We start from the raw sequence: 16,689 nt of genomic DNA, 5'->3' as shown, positions 1-16,689 counted from the left end.
TGCACCCCGGCCCCTTCCCTCCTCCCAGGCTGTGGGTGCTGTGGGTGCTGTGGGAGGGGGACGAGGCCCAGCACCCCACAGTTTGCAGGCAGGACAGGAGGCAGGGGCTGCCCCACGCTCTGTGTTGCCGCGATGGAGCCGTGCTGGGGGTGCCCGGTGGCCGTCAGTCGAGGAGCTGGCTCCAGGCGGTGTTGGTGAAGGTGCGGCTGTCCATGCGGTCGATGAAGAGCACGCCGTCCAGGTGGTCCAGCTCGTGCTGGATAACACGGGCAGCCCAGCCCCACGCCTCCCAGCTCACCGGCTGCCCGCTCTCGTCCACACCTGGGGTGGGAGAACGGGGTTGGACTGGGATCGAGCCGGGAAGGGGTTTGGGGATTTGGGGGGGTACCGGGGGAGCCGTACCGGAGACGTGCACGGCCCAGTGCCTTGGCACGCAGGCGGAGAAGCCGCGGAGGCTGGCGCAGCCCTCGGGCGCGGTGACGAGGCGGGCGTCGAGCACGCGGAGCACGGGGTTGACGAGGACGCGCAGCGGGAAGGGCTCGATGCGCTGGGCACCGCGCAGCGCCGCGGGGTAGTGGCTGCAGCGGGCGGGCGGCAGCTCGGCGGCGAAGACCCGCAGGGGCACCCCGAGCTGCGGGGCGCTCAGCCCCAAGCACGGGCCCCGCCGCAGCCCCGCCGCCAACGCCGCCGCCAGCGCCCGCAGCTCGGGGCTGCCCAGGCTCTCCGCGGGCACGGCGGCGGCGGGGGAGCGCAGCACCGGCGTGCCCACCTGGCACGGCTCCGAGAAAGGCGGCACCGGGGGGCCCAGCAGCCGTCTCCGCAGCGCCCGCCAGTACGAGCGCTCCCGGGCCCCCCAGGCGGTGGCCCCGCAGCACCGGGAGCCCCCCGGGGCCGGTCCCGGGAGCAGCCGCCGCAGCGCCACCGCCATCTTCAGGACGGACGTGACGCGAGGGGCGGGGCGGGGGCGGCACCGGGAGCACCGGGGAGGAGGCACCGAGAGGGGGGAGCACCAGGAGCAGCGCCAGGCACGGCGGTGGTGGCACGGGTTTATTGCTGCGGGGACACAGCGGGACCGGGGGCACGGACCCCACAACGCGTCCCCGTGGAGCACCCGGGGCTGTGCCCCCCCCGCTGTCCCTTTTCAGCTGTCCCTGGGGCAGCCTCACGCAGGGACAGACGTGGCACCATGTCACCGTGTCACCGTGCAGCTGTCCCTTCCCCGCTAGCTCACGGCTGGCGATGCATCCAGTGGCAGAGCCCCCACTATGGGGTCTGTGGGGTCCTCCTGGCCCTGTGCTGCTGGGGGCTCCCCCGGCACAGCCCCCTCCTCCTCCTCCTCCTCCTTTTTCTTCTCCTTCTCCTCCTCCTGCGGTGGGCACGGGGCCGCTGTGGGCACAGCACTCAGCAGCACCGGCTCCTCCTCGCCCGGCAGCGGCTCTGCCTCCCGTGCCGGCAGGACGGGGCCCAGCAGTTCCCTGATGGCGGCCACGTCGATGCAGCCCAGGCGGCCGAAACGCTGCAGCTGGGCGGGGGGAACACCTGCGGGACACAGAGAGAGGGCTGAGCACAGTCCTGTGGCACTGCCACCGTGTCCCCGCCGTGACACCTCCCCCAGCAGGGCCTTACCCAGCGCCTGCGCGATCTGGGCCGGAGGGAAGAGAAGCTGGAGGCAGCGGTTGAGGTAGGGGAGCAGATCCTCCAGGAACGCCGTGCAGAACTGCACAAAGAGCTCCTGCTCGCGCCCGCTGAACGCCGCCTCCTCTGCCCGGTGGAAAGCCAGGATTACTTTGGTCACCTGAAGGAGGAAGACAGAGCCGTTAATCCTGTTAATCTCTGAGAGCCCAGAGAACCCCCCACAGGAAAACAGCCGCTTCTCCTCCACAGCGACCCAACCACTTGGACAAGGGCAGTATTTCGGGCACACAGAGACCACCCTCGCTTTCTGCTGCTCTGCCGAGACAAAGCAGGAGCTGGGCACAGCCCCAGCACCTCACACCTCACCTTGCCGAGGGCATCCTGCAGGCAGGAGGCCACGTCCTGGGCCAGGGCGATGGGGCAGCAGAGCCGCAGGTCGTTGAAGGCCACCAGGAGGCTGTTGAGGAAGCAGGCGAGGGGCGGGAAGTCCAGCAGCACCATGGGGGGCTGCAGCGTCCCCGGCTGGGCTGTGGGCACCGGCACGGCCGCAGCGCTGCCCAGCACGGCCGGGGCGGAGATGAGCGTGTAGGAATTCATCTCCTCCTGGAACTTCTCCACCGCCTCCTCCACCGCCTTGCTGAAGGTGGCGGCGGCGACGCGCTGGAAGATGGGGGCCAGCTGCCCGCGGAAATCAGCCCCCACCCTGCTGAAGGAGAGCCCGAAGTACATGCACTGCCCCAGCAGCGAGTCCAGGCGGCCGCCCACCCCTCGCTGCAGGTCGCGCTCCAGCACCTGCAGGAACTCGGAGACCTTCTGCAGCACCCAGCCGTGGAAGATGGCCCCCTCGTTGAGGGTGGGCTGCTCGGGGGCCAGGAGCGGCTCCTCGTCGGAGAAGATGGCACGATACTGAGTGACGATGTCAAAGAGGTGGACGCGGCACGCCTCCACCGTCTTGGTGAGGTGGAAGTAGGGGTCGTCCTCGGGGATGGAGGCCTGGATGGAGCGCAGCCAGGCGTCCCGCGCCTGCAGGAACTTGATGCGCAGCTCGGCCTCCGTGAAGACGTCCATGCGGCGCAGGTAGCCGATGACCCTCAGGCAGGCGGGCAGCGGGATGTTGGTGCGGAGCTGCTGGATGAGCTCGGTCAGCATCAGCTGCGTGGACTGGCGCACCTCGGCCACGATGCCCTGGGGGGGGAGAGAATCACAGAGCTGTGGGGGTCAGAAGGGACCTCGGCAGATTGTCGGGTGCAGCCCCCCTGCAAGGCAGGTTCCTCAGGGCAGGCTCAGAGAGAACTCAGCCACGGGGAGAGGGGGACGGCAGCGTGGTGGGCGTACCTGGATGACGGGGATGCTGCTGTGCTTCTTCTCCAGCCGCCGCACGTAGGCGGCCAGCTCCAGCGCCTCCTCGTAGTAGCGGTTGCGGACGCAGGTGTCCATGAGCTGCGGGATCTCCAGGATCTCCAGGATCTCCGTGTGCCGGTTCAGGGTCAGGCTATTCATCCGCCGGCTGCAGGCGATGGCCTCGGCATCACGCACGAAATTCCTGCAGGGCCAGGACGGGGTCAGGGCGAGCTCAGAGCCCTGCCCAGACCCCCCCCATCCCTCCCCCGACCCCCGGTGCCCCCGGTGCCTCACCGGCAGGCGTCCTGCAGGGCGGGCAGGCGCTCCAGCAGGCTGCCGAGGCGGCTCTCGATGCCGCCGAAGCCGCGGCCGGCGCGGCCGGTGCACTCAGCGGAGCGGATGAAGGCCCGGTAGTGCTCGAAGGCCAAGCGCCGCGTCTCCGCCCCGACCCGCGCCCGCTCCGCCGCCAGCCGCGCCGGCTCCCGGCCCAGCTCCGCCAGCCCCAGCGCCGCCAGCTCGGCCACGTATGCGGACAGCTCGGCCCCCCCGGGCCCCGCCGCCGCCGGGCCGCGCAGCCAGGCCAGCAGCCGCGCCTCCTCCGCCGCCGCCGCCATCGCTTCCTCCCCCCCCCGACCACCGCCTCCCGCCGCCGCCGGTTCCGCTTCCGGTCCCGCCGGTTCCGCTTCCGGCCCCGCCGGTTCCGCTTCCGGCTCGGCCCCGCGTGCGCCGCGCGGGGAGATGCGGCCGCTCACCGAGGCGGAGACACGGGCGGTGTTCGAGAAGCTCGGGAGATAGTGAGCGGGACGGGAACGGGAACGGGGCTAACGGGACGGGGGGCACTGGGACCGGGGAGGGCACCGGGACCAGGGGCACCGGGAACAGGGCTAACGGGACGGGGGGCACTGGGACCGGGGGCACCGGGACCGGGGGCACCGGGACTGGGGAGGGCACCGGGACCAGGACCGGGGGTACCGGGATGGGGGTAACGGGACCGGAGGGGGCACCGGGACCGGGGCGGGGTACCGGGGCTGAGGGGTTCTACCGGGGATGAGGGGGTTACCGGGACGGGGATGGGGACCGGGACCGGGAGGGTACCGGGAGCGGGGGGAGTACCGGGGGCACCGGGAGGGGTTTACCAGAACGGCACCGGGGGGGGGGGGGGGGGGCACCGGGATGGATGGGACACCGGGAGGGGGTACTGGGGGGGGGGGGGGAGCACCGGGGAGAAGCGGGATGGGGGCTACCGGGATGGTACCGGGATGGGGAGGGGCACTGGGATGAGGCTTACCGGGGGAGGGGGGCACTGGGATGGGGTTACTGGGGGGGGGAGGCACCGGGAGGATACCGGGGGGCACCGGGGTTGGGGCACCGGGACCAGGGGAGGGCACCGGGATGGGGGCGAGGGCCTTGGGGGGGGGCCACCGGGACTGGGACCGGGGCCGGGCCGGTGTCCACAGCCGCTGCCCGCCCCCACAGCATCGGTGAGAACATCCAGCTGCTGGTGGAGCGCCCCGACGGCACCTACTGCTTCCGCCTGCACCGCGACCGCGTCTACTACGTCAGGTGAGCCGGGGGCCGCGGCCGGGGGGGGTCTGTCCTGTCCCCTCCCTGCCTCCTCGCCACCCCCCTCAGCCCCCCGTGTGTCCCTCTCCCCTCAGCGAGAAGCTGCTGAAGGGGGCGGCCAGCATCCCGCGGAGCAGCCTGGTGGCGCTGGGCACCTGCTTCGGCAAATTCACCAAAACGCAGAAGTTTCGGCTCAACGTCACGGCGCTGGATTTCCTCGCGCCCTACGCCAAGGTAAGGGCGCGCTCCCCCCCCCGGCCTCCCCCAACCCCTCAGCACCCTCCCCCCGGTGCTCAGTGCGGTGCCTCTGTCGCAGTACAAGGTGTGGGTGAAGCCCGGCTCCGAGCAGTCCTTCCTCTACGGTAACCACGTGCTGAAATCAGGCCTGGGCCGCATCACGGAGAACACGGCGCAGTACCAGGGCGTGGTGGTGTACTCCATGGCCGACGTCCCGCTGGTGAGCCCCGCTGCCTCCTGCTGCCAGGCACGGGAGCCAGGCTGCGGAAACCTCCCTTTTTTCTCTCTTTTTTTTCTTCCCCAGGGGTTTGGGGTAGCCGCCAAGTCGACGCAGGACTGCCGGAAGGTGGACCCCATGGCGATCGTGGTGTTCCACCAGGCTGATGTGGGGGAGTACGTGCGGAGCGAAGACACGCTGACCTAGGGGAGTGTGGGTGTTTGGGAGCCGTGAGCGTTTTTGGGCAGCACGGACTCTTCCTGCCCCCTGCGTGGCAGCAGCGCGCGGCACAGCCAGGAGCTCACCCCGGGCAGGGGGTGGTGGCTGCCCCCATGTGTGTGAGGAGGCAGCAGAGCTGGTGCTGCGGTTGCATAAAGCCTGTTCCTTCCCCAAATCATTGTCTCGTGTCACTTCTCAGCCTTGATGCCTGCCCCAAGCAGCACAGCACCGCGGGAGGCTCAGGAGATGAAGCCAGAGCAGGGGCAGCCCTCCTGGAGGCTGAGCTGGCACAAACTGATGGCTCTGTTACGGGAGGGACGGAGGAAGGGGGCAGACAGCTGCCTGCAGGGCAGGGCTCACCCCCAGCTGGTACAGAGGGAGAGCAGCCAGCGCTCCTCCATTCCTCACCATAGCAAACATGTTAGAAGCCTTTTTTTATTGGGTTTATAGCCAAAAAAGGCAGGTAGACACAGAACAAACCGCTGTACAGATACAAAGGGTGTTTCATTCATTTTATTTAGGAAGTAATTTGAGGTAAGGCTGGGTGAGCTCTGCTTCCCCCCCCAGCGCAGGATCCAGGCTCTCTCCCCGCAGCAGGAGGGGCTGATGCAGCTCGGTCCCGGTGCCGTGGGCACTGTCAGCACCTGGGCTTGCTGGAGCCCTGCACGTTGAAGAGGCGCTTCAAGAAGTAAAGCTGCAGCACCCCGGAGAGGACGATGACACAGCTCTGCGCCATCGACCAGCAGTTGACGTAGTGGTAGTTGGACTCGAGCAGGAAGGAGTCGGCCCCTTTCCTCATCCGGGCGAAGTTGTAGAAGCGCCACATGTGGAAGATGTGGAGCTGCAGCTTGCGAATGCTGACCTGCAGACAGCGCAGCGGGAGGGGAGATCCCTGGGATCCTTCACTCCCAGGCAGCCTCACTGCATTATTCCCAGCCCGTCTGGGGTCTGCCTGCCACGCGCCGTGTCACAGCGCTCTGTGCTGGCAGTGGCACTTACCCCGATGGCCTCCAAGGTGTCGTTCAGCTGCCTCCTCTCTTCTGGCTGCTCCTTCTCCGTGTTGAAATTGTCGTAGTAGACCCCAAAGTTGAGGTACACCTGCATGAAGCCGAAGTGGTTGTGCTGGTTGTCCAGGCACAGCTGGTAGAAACCTGCAGGGAGAAGCGGGGGGGTTTTGTGCCCTGGGTGGAAGAGCTGCAGCGGCTTCAAGCCAACACCGCAGGGAGGGTGCTCGGGGAGCTCACAGCCCCCAGGCAGCAGCCCCCTGCCCCTTGGGGGGGGGACCAGGGCAGTGGGGACCTGTCTCCCTGGTGGGGAAGTTGATCTGTCCTCGTGCGTCCTGGGAAGCGCCGATCTGGAAGCCGTTGGGGTCGCTCGCTGTGGCCAGGATGATCCTGCTGTTGGCGATGCCCGTTGCCCGCTGGACCTGCAGGCAGGGGATAGCAAACAGTGCCCTGCCCCGTGGGGATCCCGTCCTCACCCCACAGGGCGCTGCCTAAGGGTGTTTGTGTGCCCAGGGAAGCAGGGAGTGGAGCGAGCAGGGCAGGAGCCCAGCAGGGCCCGGGGAGGGTTGACCATTGCTGGGGAACTGAGGGTGCCGGCTGCGCCCCAAGGCAAGGAACAAAAATGCCTGTGTGAGCTGCCAGCTACATGTAAAGAGGAGAAAAACAAAAGCCAAAAGACGTGGCACTGAGAAATTTAACCCTAGGGTTGCTGTGGGTCCCAGGTGTTTGCCAGCAAGGCTCCACGTGCACCATCAGCCCCGCAGAGCAGCTCCTGGCACAGCTCCTGCTGCCCACAGCTGCTGGTGCCAGCGCTCTGGGCTGGGCGAGCACACATTTGGGGACAAAGCTGGGCTCATGCTAAGGCCCTGCCTGGCACAGGGTGCTGGCTCTGCCCCGCTCCCCTTCAGCCAGGGCAGTGTAAACAGGAGATAAAAGGGCTGGAGTTTCCATCGTGGGAAGGAGACCAAGCACAGGGCCAAGCAGATAGGGCTGTGCGGGGACCTTCAGGTGCTCCGAGGAAAGCCGAGGTCTCCTGCAAGGGCAGTTCCCCCGAAGAGCCAGCTGCTCGTAAACCTGAGCTCCTTCGGGGTATGCAGGCACCACAGCTGGAGCACTCAGCACCTGCTTGCTCTGCACCTACTTAGGGTTTTAGAGCAGGTATTTGAGGAAAAAAGGATTGACAATGAGAACAGAGCTGCCTCAAAAAAAAGAAGTCTCAGTCCACAAGAGCAGCCATTCCCCATGTAGGACAAACCACCCCTGCCCCGAGGCCAGCACATCTGGAGCTCACCCAGTGGCTGTCACCCTACGAGGTAAGGTCCCCATCCTCCCTCCCTTCCTTCCCGGTTCCAGTCTGGCTGCAGGAGCAGGCAGGGGGAGAAGTGCCCGCCGCAGGACCCGCCAGCTGCTGCTGGCCGTGGAGGTGCTGTGGGACTGACCCGGCGCCCCGTTCCCGACCCCATTAGTAGAAGCACCACGCTTACAGCCTCGCAGAGCCCATCCCGCAGCTCTCACCTCGTAGCTGAAGAAGAAGTTGCCGCTCTGGTGTGCAAACTGCCAGAAGCACTCGGAGGTGCCGGCAGGGACGATGACGGCGAAGTCGTAGCGATCCGCCCCACGGAACAGGGGCTCGTCGCTGGAGCTGCTCAGGGGCTCGGTCCTGGGGCACCCAGCAGGGCCCAGCAGCAGGAGCAGGAGAGCCAGCAGCAGCAGCATGCTGCCTGCAGCCGGGGCAGGAGCACAGAGCCTGGGGGGGGTAAATCATTAACGGCGCCTGCGCTGCCGCTCGCTCCCCGCTGTCACCTGGCAGTGCTGGGGCTGGCAGCAGCACGGAGCAGGCTCCGCTCCTCGAGGTGCTCCCCGTGCACGGTGGGATCAGGCTGCTGCTTCCACGTCGGAGCTCTCCCAGCTGAACCCTCCTGCTGAGGATGAGGGATGCTGTGAGGAAGCGCCACGGGCACCAGCAGCAGCTCCTGGTGCTCGGCGCTGCTCCTCCTGACCCCAGCCAGCCTCGTGCCTCTTGTGGAGGAGCCCCAGTCCTTGTGGGCGAGGTGCTGCGGCACAAACAATTCACTCCAAGAAGCACCCAGAGCCCTGCGCAGCTGAGCAGGGCACGCTGCTCCCCTGCTGCTCTCCTCTGGCACTCCGGGTGTTTGCCTGGGGCAGGAGCCCAGAGCAGGGGAGGGGAGAGGACATGGAGAAAATGCTCTGCCCCCGCCTTGTCTTCTTCCTCCTGGGCATGCTGGAAGCTCTTCCTCACACTGGCAATTCCTCACCCAGTGCTCAATTCCTCACCCAGTGCTCATTTCTTCTCACCAAGCCTGGAGTGAGCCCTACAAGGAGCTGCAGGGCAGGGAAACGCGCAGCCACCACCAGCTGACGCGGGAAGCTCGTGCCAGCAGCTGCCAAAGGGCAGGGACAAGCAGGTGTTTCCAAACAGAAACCTACCCAGCACCAGCTCCAAAGGAATATGGCCACGAAGCCACCCGCAGCTCAGTCCGTGCTGCTGATTTTGTATCTCTGCAGAACCAACCTTGTAGCTGCCGCAGGTTCCGTCTGCCCCGCTGGCACACGGCCACCGTCCCCGTGGCACCTCCGTTCCCTCACAAGTCCGTGCAGAGCTGCCCGCACCTCAGCTGACAGTGCAGGAAAAAGCTCCAGTGCTACGTGAAAACAGCACTGGGTAATCAGAAGAGTAACAAGAGGAGTAAGAAGCTTCCCTGGGCTTCCCCAACTCTTCTGGAGCTGCCGTTTCACCGACGCTTCACGCAGAGCCAGCAGGGGTTGCTTTTAGGACACGCCTGCCCCTCTGCCCTTTGACTTCAAGGGAAGCACAGCCCAGGTGATGCTTCATGTCCGTGCCTCACTTTGCACCCTCAGGGCATCTGTTCCACCCCACACCGCTGCTGGTGCACCACTCGCAGGAAGCAGACTGGGAACCCCCCACTTCTGGGGCTGTGCACGCCCAGGGGCCAGCGAGCAGCCGGTGCCCCAAACCGCCTCGCTCCCCTCGGGGCAGCACAAGCTCACACAGAGCGACTCTGGTACTCAACAGGAAAGGAACTTTATTTTATAGAACACCATTCAGACCTGGACTCCAGCCCAGGGCCCTGAAGGCAAGGAACAGCGCTCAGAGCTCACGTGCATGCAGGAACCGCACACGGAGGATGTTACCAGGAAGGAGACACGCCGGTAAGAGAGGATAGGATCGAAGTCATTAAACACTGGACTGTTTTACATGGAACTAATCAACGTTTAAGTACTGAAAAAGATGCCGTTAACGCCTCAGAAAGCAGAGATTCTCGCTTGCAGACTAGACATTTACAAAGCAAAGAGCTGTGGGAGTAGAACAGTAACTCACCCTGCCTACAGCTCCAGCCCAGAAGCTTTGGGGCTGTGCTGCCTCTCCCACGAGGGAGAGACGAAAACAAAATTCCAACAGTTAGACAAATTACAACACTAATAGCCACTGATAAAATTCTCCTGTCGCTTGACAGTATCTGAACAGACAACTCCTTTCAGCAGCCCATCAGGCTGGTACTCATTCTGCAAAGGCTGCAGCTGTCAGGTGAAGGAAGTCCCGGCACAGGCCATGTCCCAGCACCCACAGTCAGGCTGTGCAGGTTCTACCAGCCGCAGAAGACCTAAACCTGCTACCTACAACTCAAGAAACAAGACTCTTCAGTTCTTGCCACACATGGTTCTATCTGCTGCAGCAGCCTCTGGTACCAAAAGCCAAAATCCCAAAGCTGCTGTGCATCAGGGAAGAGCACTGCAGCCTCACTGCTGCTATTGCTCTGGTCAATCTTTCAAAACAAAACATAAAAAAACAAAACCAGTTTTGCACTGAAGATCCCGTGGCCCCCAGCTTCAGAGCATCCCCAGCCTTTTCATGGTCCGCCAGCGATCCTTGATCATCACCGCCGTGCGGTTCTGGAAGGGGTATCTCTGGCAGATGGACTTCCACCTCCCTTCTCCGTACTTCCTCACTCCATCCTTGATCCACTGACTTTCCTGCGCCGTCCATCTCTACAAAAGAGCAGGTAAGCAGCGTTCTGTGAGTGACGTGCAGCTGCAGGAAGGAGCTGCATTTTGCTGGGACTGCGCTGCATTTCCTTCCTAGGGGTTAGCTGTGCCTCATCACCCGTGCTAGGGACATGGAAGAAGGGCAGAGCTGTTCTGACAGCACATGCAACACCCAAAAATCGCCTCATTGCAGATGTGCTCTCATTTCTAGCTGAGAATCGCCGAGCTCCAGCACAAGCTCAATAGCTGTGCTTCCCAAACATACTGCTGATCACACAATCGAGGAATGACTCCCTCACAGCAGCACGGATTTAGGGCTAGAACTGCAAGTTCAGCTCTGCAGGTCCCCTGGTTTCTGTATGGGAGGCAAATCAAGACCTGCAGGAAGCAGTCAGGGGGAACGAGGCGCTGCACTGCGTGGGGCAGCACAGCAGCCAGCTGACATTCACCTCCAGGTAAGGCTGGAGGAGCTCCTGGAAGCTCCTGGAAGGTGACAGCAAGCACAGCGAGCCTACTTCTGAGGGGCACACGGGAAGGAAAAGGGACTTTGCTCCAACACCCGATGCCTGGCACGTGGGAGGTACACAGCTCTAGCCAGCTACCAAACCAGGCTGCTTTAGCACTGAGACTCAAACCAGCTTGAGGAACGTGAAGATCTGCACAAGGCTGACAGAGGCCAGGCACTGCAGCATCAGCCTCAGCATGAATCTCCCCCCAGCCCAGCCCCCTGGGCTTGGTTTGAAGCAGGGCAGCAGCTTGCCTTGCTGCGCTGAACTGCACCAGAGCCCCCTCACCAACACGCAGTGCAGATCACTGACAGTTTGCTCCTCTGTCAAGACACGTTCTCATTTCAGACCTTACAGGAAGGATTTAAGGGCTCCACATTACCTGTTTCTTGGAACCAATGACTGCAGAGTTGTGGCCATTTTGCTCAAGTTGTGCTGGAAAACAAGACACGAGGGTTACATTTCACAACAGCCCAGGACACAGACGCTCCCAGGAGACTGCCTTTGGCTTAACTGCTGAACTCTGCAGTTAGCCTACAATAAGAGCGTCCCATGACAGGCAATAAAAACAAATTCCTTTGTCCCTCACTTCTCTGCAGCCCGTTTCAAGCCCCAGTTGCTTTATGGGAAGCCTCCCAGTAAGATCTGCTTTGTTTTGAACTAGCCAATATGTCAAGAACAGGGGCAACCATCCAGGATGCAGCCACGCCATATGCTGAGGCTGGAATTAGGCAGCCTGGAACCAAGCCCACCCCTTCTCACCAGCAGTGCCAGCTGAACTGTGCATATACGTGCAAAGGTAACTGGACTGGAAAACCAATCTGGCTGATAAAGGTAAACTTAACCCTTGCTTCATGGCAATAAAAGCACGAACAGGGAAGAAGCTGTACTGCCAGTATTTACACCCTGTAGTTTAAGCATTATTAGTCTGAAACCTGAACGCGTTTCAGGTTAGAGGTGCAGAAACCCAGTGCCTCAGCGTTGGCTATCTGGCCATTTTGTTGGGCTCCTACAATTTCTGGTTTCAAAACCCACACAGAGGGTAGCACGGCCCCACGAACACGCCACAAAGCCAGGTTTAGCCTCAGTTAGCACCTGTGACAGCAGCTCTGTACCTACCTGCATCTGAGAAGAGCTCTTCCTCATCACTCCAGCTGTCCTTCTGTTCTTCAGTATATAAACTGCTCCACTTTCCTTCGCGGGACCTGAAAGCAGGCAAGCATTTACGTCAGCTACCAGCCAGGAGCAGTTTGGGGGCGGGGTGCAGGGCCAGCAGCAGCACAGCAGGCAAGCTTGCAGTCAGCATGCAGGGCAGAGCAGCGTCCCAGGAAGCAAGGAACAAGGCAGGCTCCCCCTCGTCTCCCTTCGGCGTGGGGACGAGGTAAGAGCCCCTGCAGAAAGACGGCGCGCGCCACGCAGCCAGCCACGAGCAGCAGCCTGTACTCTGTGACCAGCGTTTCTGAGATCAAGCGACCAGGTTTTGGCAAACACAGCAAGCTCACACCGCGCGGCCCAGGCCATCACCGACGGCTCAAAATAAAGACCTGTCCTAGAGAGCTGCAGGGTACCAAGACAAACCAACAAAACCCAACCACAACAAAAAAAAATACGGAGAGAGAAAGCGCCGCCACTTGCAAGCCTTTGAAAAGGGAAAGTGGAAATTCCCAGATGAGCCTAAGGAATGGACGAGGTGCCTGTGGGGTCATCTCCTCTCAGGGACATCTCTGACAAGCTCAGCGCCGAGCAGCACACATCACAGGGCATGGGAGGTCTCACACTGCCACACCAGCACGCGCCGCAGCTCTGCCTGCAGCCGCTCCTCCCCTGTGCCTCAGAGCAGGGCAACCCGCCTGCGAGGCCAAGCTCCACAGCACACCACGACCTGCACTGCTCTCCCTTCAAAGCCAAACTTCAGGTTCTGAACTCTTCATCCAGAAGATCAGGGGAAGGCATTTCTCCTTTCTGAGCACTTCCAGCTACCTTCACGCAAGCCTCCCAGCCTTGCTGCTGGGGATCCGAGCGTTCCTGCTGCCTGCCGCGTATCCTCACTAGCCAGAGAACAGCAACGTGAGCAGGAAGCCCTGCTACACCTCACCACGGCTTGCCAAAGGCAATACTCATGAAACTTTCCTTAGCAGTATGAATTTCCGTAGCAGTATGAATTTCAGACCTCTGCCAGTAAGCGTACTTTGCTGTTTTCTGTAGGAAACCCTTACAAAAATGAAAACCCTCAAACACCCCTGCCTCCTACAGCAGTCCCTTCAGCTACAAGCTAAGAGGAGAGCTGCAACGAGGGGGTTCTCATCCAGCAGAGCTTTCAGGAAAAAGAGCACGAGCTCAGCGCTGTGCTCTCGGGAGGGGGTGGTTACCCAGCTGTGCCTGCCAGGATTGCCTCCAGCACTGACTGCACTCGCTGCCTGCGAAGCTGGGTGAGTTTCTCACCTCTAGTACACGAACAAAGAGCCCTAAGGACAGCTTACTTCACCTAGCTCCACGTACGCTAGTGGGCAAGGATGGGCACTACAGGCATCCTGAGCTAAAGGTTTTTGCCGTTCACTTCACTAAAGGCAGCTGCAAGTCAGAATGCTGGGTGCAATTAGGCTATACCACAAGAGACAGGCTCCGTACTTGGCATTTTCGGTAGACTCTTGCTGGTTGGGCAATTTCTGAACGGATTTAGAGGCAGAAGATACAACTGGCTCCTGGGAAGAGTCTGGGCTTTCACTTGACTCGTTGCTCTGGCTGTCGTGCTCCATGACAAGTTCACTTATGGTCAAGCGTTTGACCTTATGGGGAATCTCAGGAGGGTCTGAGATTTCAGAATCTTGATTTTCCTCTTCCTTCCGTCTCTTGTTTCTGTGGGATACAGAAGGAGACAGTTGCTTGGGTAAAGAAAAGTCTGTTTCATCCAGTTTGGTGAAGAGCGCATCTGCGTCCGGGGAGTCTGACAGGATCTTGAAAGCTTCTCTCAGAACAGAAATCCCATACGTGGTTACAGTTCCAGGTGGCTGCCTACAAAATAAACAGAACTGAGCAGCTTGTAGACGTCCCACCGCAACGGCTCCGACATCGCTGACATCAGGCTTTTCTCCTCTGCTGTGACCCTCAACAACTCACCCTGACCCCAGGGTGCTAACGTCTGCTGAGGGCACTCCCAGCCCTCCCACACACCAACACCCCCCAGATTTCTCTGCCCACCTTTCTGAGTCCCTGGAAGGCATTTCTGCAAGCTCTGGAGCTGCTGCTGCTGGCTGCTCGCGTATTTCCATACGTTCTGAAACGTCTTGCAGGTTCTTAACCGCTGCTATTACGTGCTCAGGAGCTGCTGCAGGGCACCTGCTTGCTTCCATGGGCTCAGGAACTCCTGCTGGGCCCTCTGCCCTCTCCGCAGGGCTGGGAGGTACCACCGTGTCTTTTGCAGTTTCTGCAGGCTTTGGAGCTCCTGCTGGCTCCTGCTCCATTCTTACGGGCTCGGGAGCTGCTGCCTTATCCTTGGCCCTACTCACAGATCTAGGAGCCGCCAATACGCATTTCGGTTCTTCAGCACGTTCTGAATTCAAAGTCTTCATCATCTTCAACAGGGAAAAAGCAGGTAATCATTACAACAGTGACTCCCCACAGCACCATTCAGTTTTCACCTTCTCCCTAAGGCATTTTAAGCCGTTACGTGCAGCTAGGCACTAGGCACAGAGTTCAAGTCTGCCAATTAGAGCCTGCAATGTGGTTTGAAAAACAGGCTCAGCTGTATAAACCTTGTAGGAACAGACAGCGTTCAGTACTTTGTGTTTAACCCATCGTTAACGAGGTGTCTGCACTCTGAAACTCACGACTGCAGTGAAGGCAGGGACAGGCCCAGCCCCTGGATTTCCCTGTCCCATGGGAAAGGAAGCGTCAGCTCCCCCCGACCTCCCTCCCACGGCAGCGGGCGCAGGAGCAGACACACACCGTCACCAGCACCGGCTCCGAGCTGTCCACGTAGGTCTTCATGAACTGGAACATGTCCTGCTGGAAGTCCTTGTACGAGAAGGTTCTGATCATGGGATGAGCGTGGTTCTTCTCCCGGATGATGGCCTGCAACTCTGCCTTCTTTTTCTAGAGAAAAGGCAAGAATATTCTGCACAGTTACCAGGGGTGTAAATGAGAGCTTCCAGAGCTTGGCTCTGGGCAAAGACCAGAACCCTTCGGCCGCCCTGCACACCCTGCTCGATTACACTGCCACGAGTCTGGGAACAGGCTGCAGGCCCAGGAGACCCAGCCTGAGGATTCACCTTTCGAGGACCCCTTCCATTTCATCCCCCCCCACTCTCATTTACCCCAGAGGCTGGCTTCTCAGGAAGCCTTTGAGGCCTGCAACGGGAGTCAGAAGCCCCGTGACATCCCGTAGGACGTACCTGACGGTCCTCACCCAACTTACAGCCAGATGGGGGCTCACCTGGATCCTGGGATCCTTCCCCATGTGCCTCTTTAAAATTAATGAAGCTTTGTCAAACTCTCTGTTCCTGATGCAGACGATAACGGCCTGCAGGAGAAAAACCATCAGTTTCTCTGTTACACTGCGTTAGCCATACAATTAACCAGTTTTAGGAAAACACATGTAACTATCAGCCAGGGCACGTAGGTCTCAGCTTAGTGCCGGCTCACACGGAGAACCAAGCTCTGCTGTGACACCAAGACGTGCTTGCAGCCCACTCGCTGCTACCCCAGTCCGTTACCGGTGCCAACTCCTACTGCCGCTTGTTTGAGAGCACAACTGAGCCAAGAGCGAGCAGAGAACCTATCAAACAAGCCAGAAGTCTTACAGCCTCCTTCAGCATTCTCCGGACAGGTTCCACCTTCTTCTCAGGGACGCTGAATTCTTTCTGAAACAGCTGCAGGATGCCCATTGCCGACTCCAGGGGAGTGAGATCCATCTCTCTGTCGAAGCTGCACTCTAGAGAGAAGGCACAGATTGTTGAATGGACATGGACACACTCGGTCTGAGCTCAGGCATTACAGCTACGGTGGAGGAGGGAAAGCCGCCGGGCCACCGGAGGAGCCCGGTACCCCCGGGGGTGCTGCAGAACCCGTCCTGGTGCCGAGCGACCCACCTAGGTTCTCTCCTTCCTCGATGCGGGTCAGGAACTGCATCACACGCAGCAGCTGCACCACGGGCGGCGGCTTGTCCAGGGGCCGCACCAGCAGCGCTGGGGGGTGAGATGGGGGGCAGGGGGGTCACTGGGGGGCTGTTACCGGGAGGGGGGGTGGGGTGTTACCGGAGGAAAGTTAACGGGGGGGGGATTACCGGGAGGGGTGATGTTACCGGGAGGTGTTACTGAGGGGACAGGTTACCGGGGATGGGGGCTGTTATTGAGGTGTGCGGGGCTATTATCAGGAGGGGAGCTGTTATCGGGGGGGTGTTACCGGAGGAGAGTTAACGGGGGGGTTGGGGGGGGGTGTTACCGGGAGGGGAGGTGTTACCGGGGGGGTGTTAGCAGGGGGGGGGGGGCGGGTTACCGGTGTGTGTGTGTGTGTGTGTTACCGGGGGGGCGTTACCGGGGGGTGTAGCCGGGGCCGTTACCAGGGGGCGTTACCGGGGGATGACCGGAGCCGTTACCGGGAGGTATAACAGGGGGCGTTACCGGGGCCCTTACCGAGGCCGTTACCGGGGGGGTGTAACCGGGGCCGTTACCGGGCGCTGTGACCGGCAGCGTGGTCGCGGCCTGGCCTGGCCTGGCGGGGCGTCCCGCCGTCCCTCCCGCCGTCCCGGCGTACCTTGCATGACGTCGCGCAGTTGCCGGAAGTCGCGGTTCCTTCCGGCGCGGTAGGCCTCCACGGCCTGGTGGAAGTAGAACTGCAGCACCCAGCGGTTCATCGCCTCCTCGCCCCGCGCCGCCGCCGCCGCCTTCTCCCGCCGCCCGCCAGCGCCCCGCGCCCGCTCGCCCGCCATCGCGCCGGAAACGGA

The 16,689-nt window shown here is 61.8% G+C and overlaps 4 protein-coding genes across 10 annotated transcripts; 1 reads left to right on the top strand and 3 right to left on the bottom strand.

Annotated features, from left to right (window-relative positions):
- Positions 1–8: 8 nt before the first annotated feature.
- COG8 (component of oligomeric golgi complex 8) lies at positions 9–3,601 on the bottom strand. Of its 2 annotated transcripts, XM_068693925.1 has the most exons (6): positions 3,271–3,601; positions 2,971–3,178; positions 2,002–2,820; positions 1,627–1,795; positions 1,361–1,539; positions 9–325 (listed from the first exon to the last, which is right to left on the bottom strand). In XM_068693925.1, exons 1-6 carry the CDS (start codon positions 3,588–3,590, stop codon positions 164–166), a joined length of 1,857 nt encoding a protein of 618 aa, XP_068550026.1. In that variant the 5' UTR covers positions 3,591–3,601; the 3' UTR covers positions 9–163. The 2 variants fall into 2 exon arrangements, with proteins under 2 accessions (XP_068550026.1, XP_068550025.1); XM_068693924.1 differs by lacking the exon at positions 9–325 and having other exon boundaries at positions 1,033–1,539.
- Positions 3,602–3,616: 15 nt separating this feature from the next.
- On the top strand, positions 3,617–5,387 carry NIP7 (nucleolar pre-rRNA processing protein NIP7). The gene is made up of 5 exons (XM_068693936.1): positions 3,617–3,770; positions 4,453–4,539; positions 4,635–4,773; positions 4,856–4,996; positions 5,081–5,387. The coding sequence occupies exons 1-5, from the start codon at positions 3,715–3,717 to the stop codon at positions 5,198–5,200; spliced, it is 543 nt and encodes a 180-aa protein (XP_068550037.1). The 5' UTR covers positions 3,617–3,714; the 3' UTR covers positions 5,201–5,387.
- A 323-nt stretch (positions 5,388–5,710) lies between these two features.
- Positions 5,711–9,107, bottom strand: TMED6 (transmembrane p24 trafficking protein 6). The gene is made up of 4 exons (XM_068693935.1): positions 7,732–9,107; positions 6,512–6,638; positions 6,212–6,363; positions 5,711–6,074 (listed from the first exon to the last, which is right to left on the bottom strand). Exons 1-4 carry the CDS (start codon positions 7,930–7,932, stop codon positions 5,850–5,852), a joined length of 705 nt encoding a protein of 234 aa, XP_068550036.1. The 5' UTR covers positions 7,933–9,107; the 3' UTR covers positions 5,711–5,849.
- A 154-nt stretch (positions 9,108–9,261) lies between these two features.
- TERF2 (telomeric repeat binding factor 2) lies at positions 9,262–16,689 on the bottom strand. 6 transcript variants are annotated; one of them, XM_068693926.1, is made up of 10 exons: positions 16,500–16,689; positions 15,836–15,931; positions 15,548–15,678; positions 15,181–15,267; positions 14,694–14,840; positions 13,947–14,320; positions 13,377–13,760; positions 11,868–11,953; positions 11,131–11,183; positions 9,262–10,245 (listed from the first exon to the last, which is right to left on the bottom strand). In XM_068693926.1, exons 1-10 carry the CDS (start codon positions 16,672–16,674, stop codon positions 10,087–10,089), a joined length of 1,692 nt encoding a protein of 563 aa, XP_068550027.1. In that variant the 5' UTR covers positions 16,675–16,689; the 3' UTR covers positions 9,262–10,086. The 6 variants fall into 6 exon arrangements, with proteins under 6 accessions (XP_068550027.1, XP_068550029.1, XP_068550030.1 ...); XM_068693928.1 differs by having other exon boundaries at positions 13,377–13,604; XM_068693929.1 differs by having other exon boundaries at positions 16,379–16,517.

The sequence above is a fragment of the Anas acuta genome, chromosome 10 (genome assembly GCF_963932015.1).
Source record: "Anas acuta chromosome 10, bAnaAcu1.1, whole genome shotgun sequence".
NCBI classification, from domain to species: Eukaryota; Metazoa; Chordata; class Aves; order Anseriformes; family Anatidae; genus Anas; species Anas acuta.
This window is presented reverse-complemented; position numbering and strand designations above follow the sequence as displayed.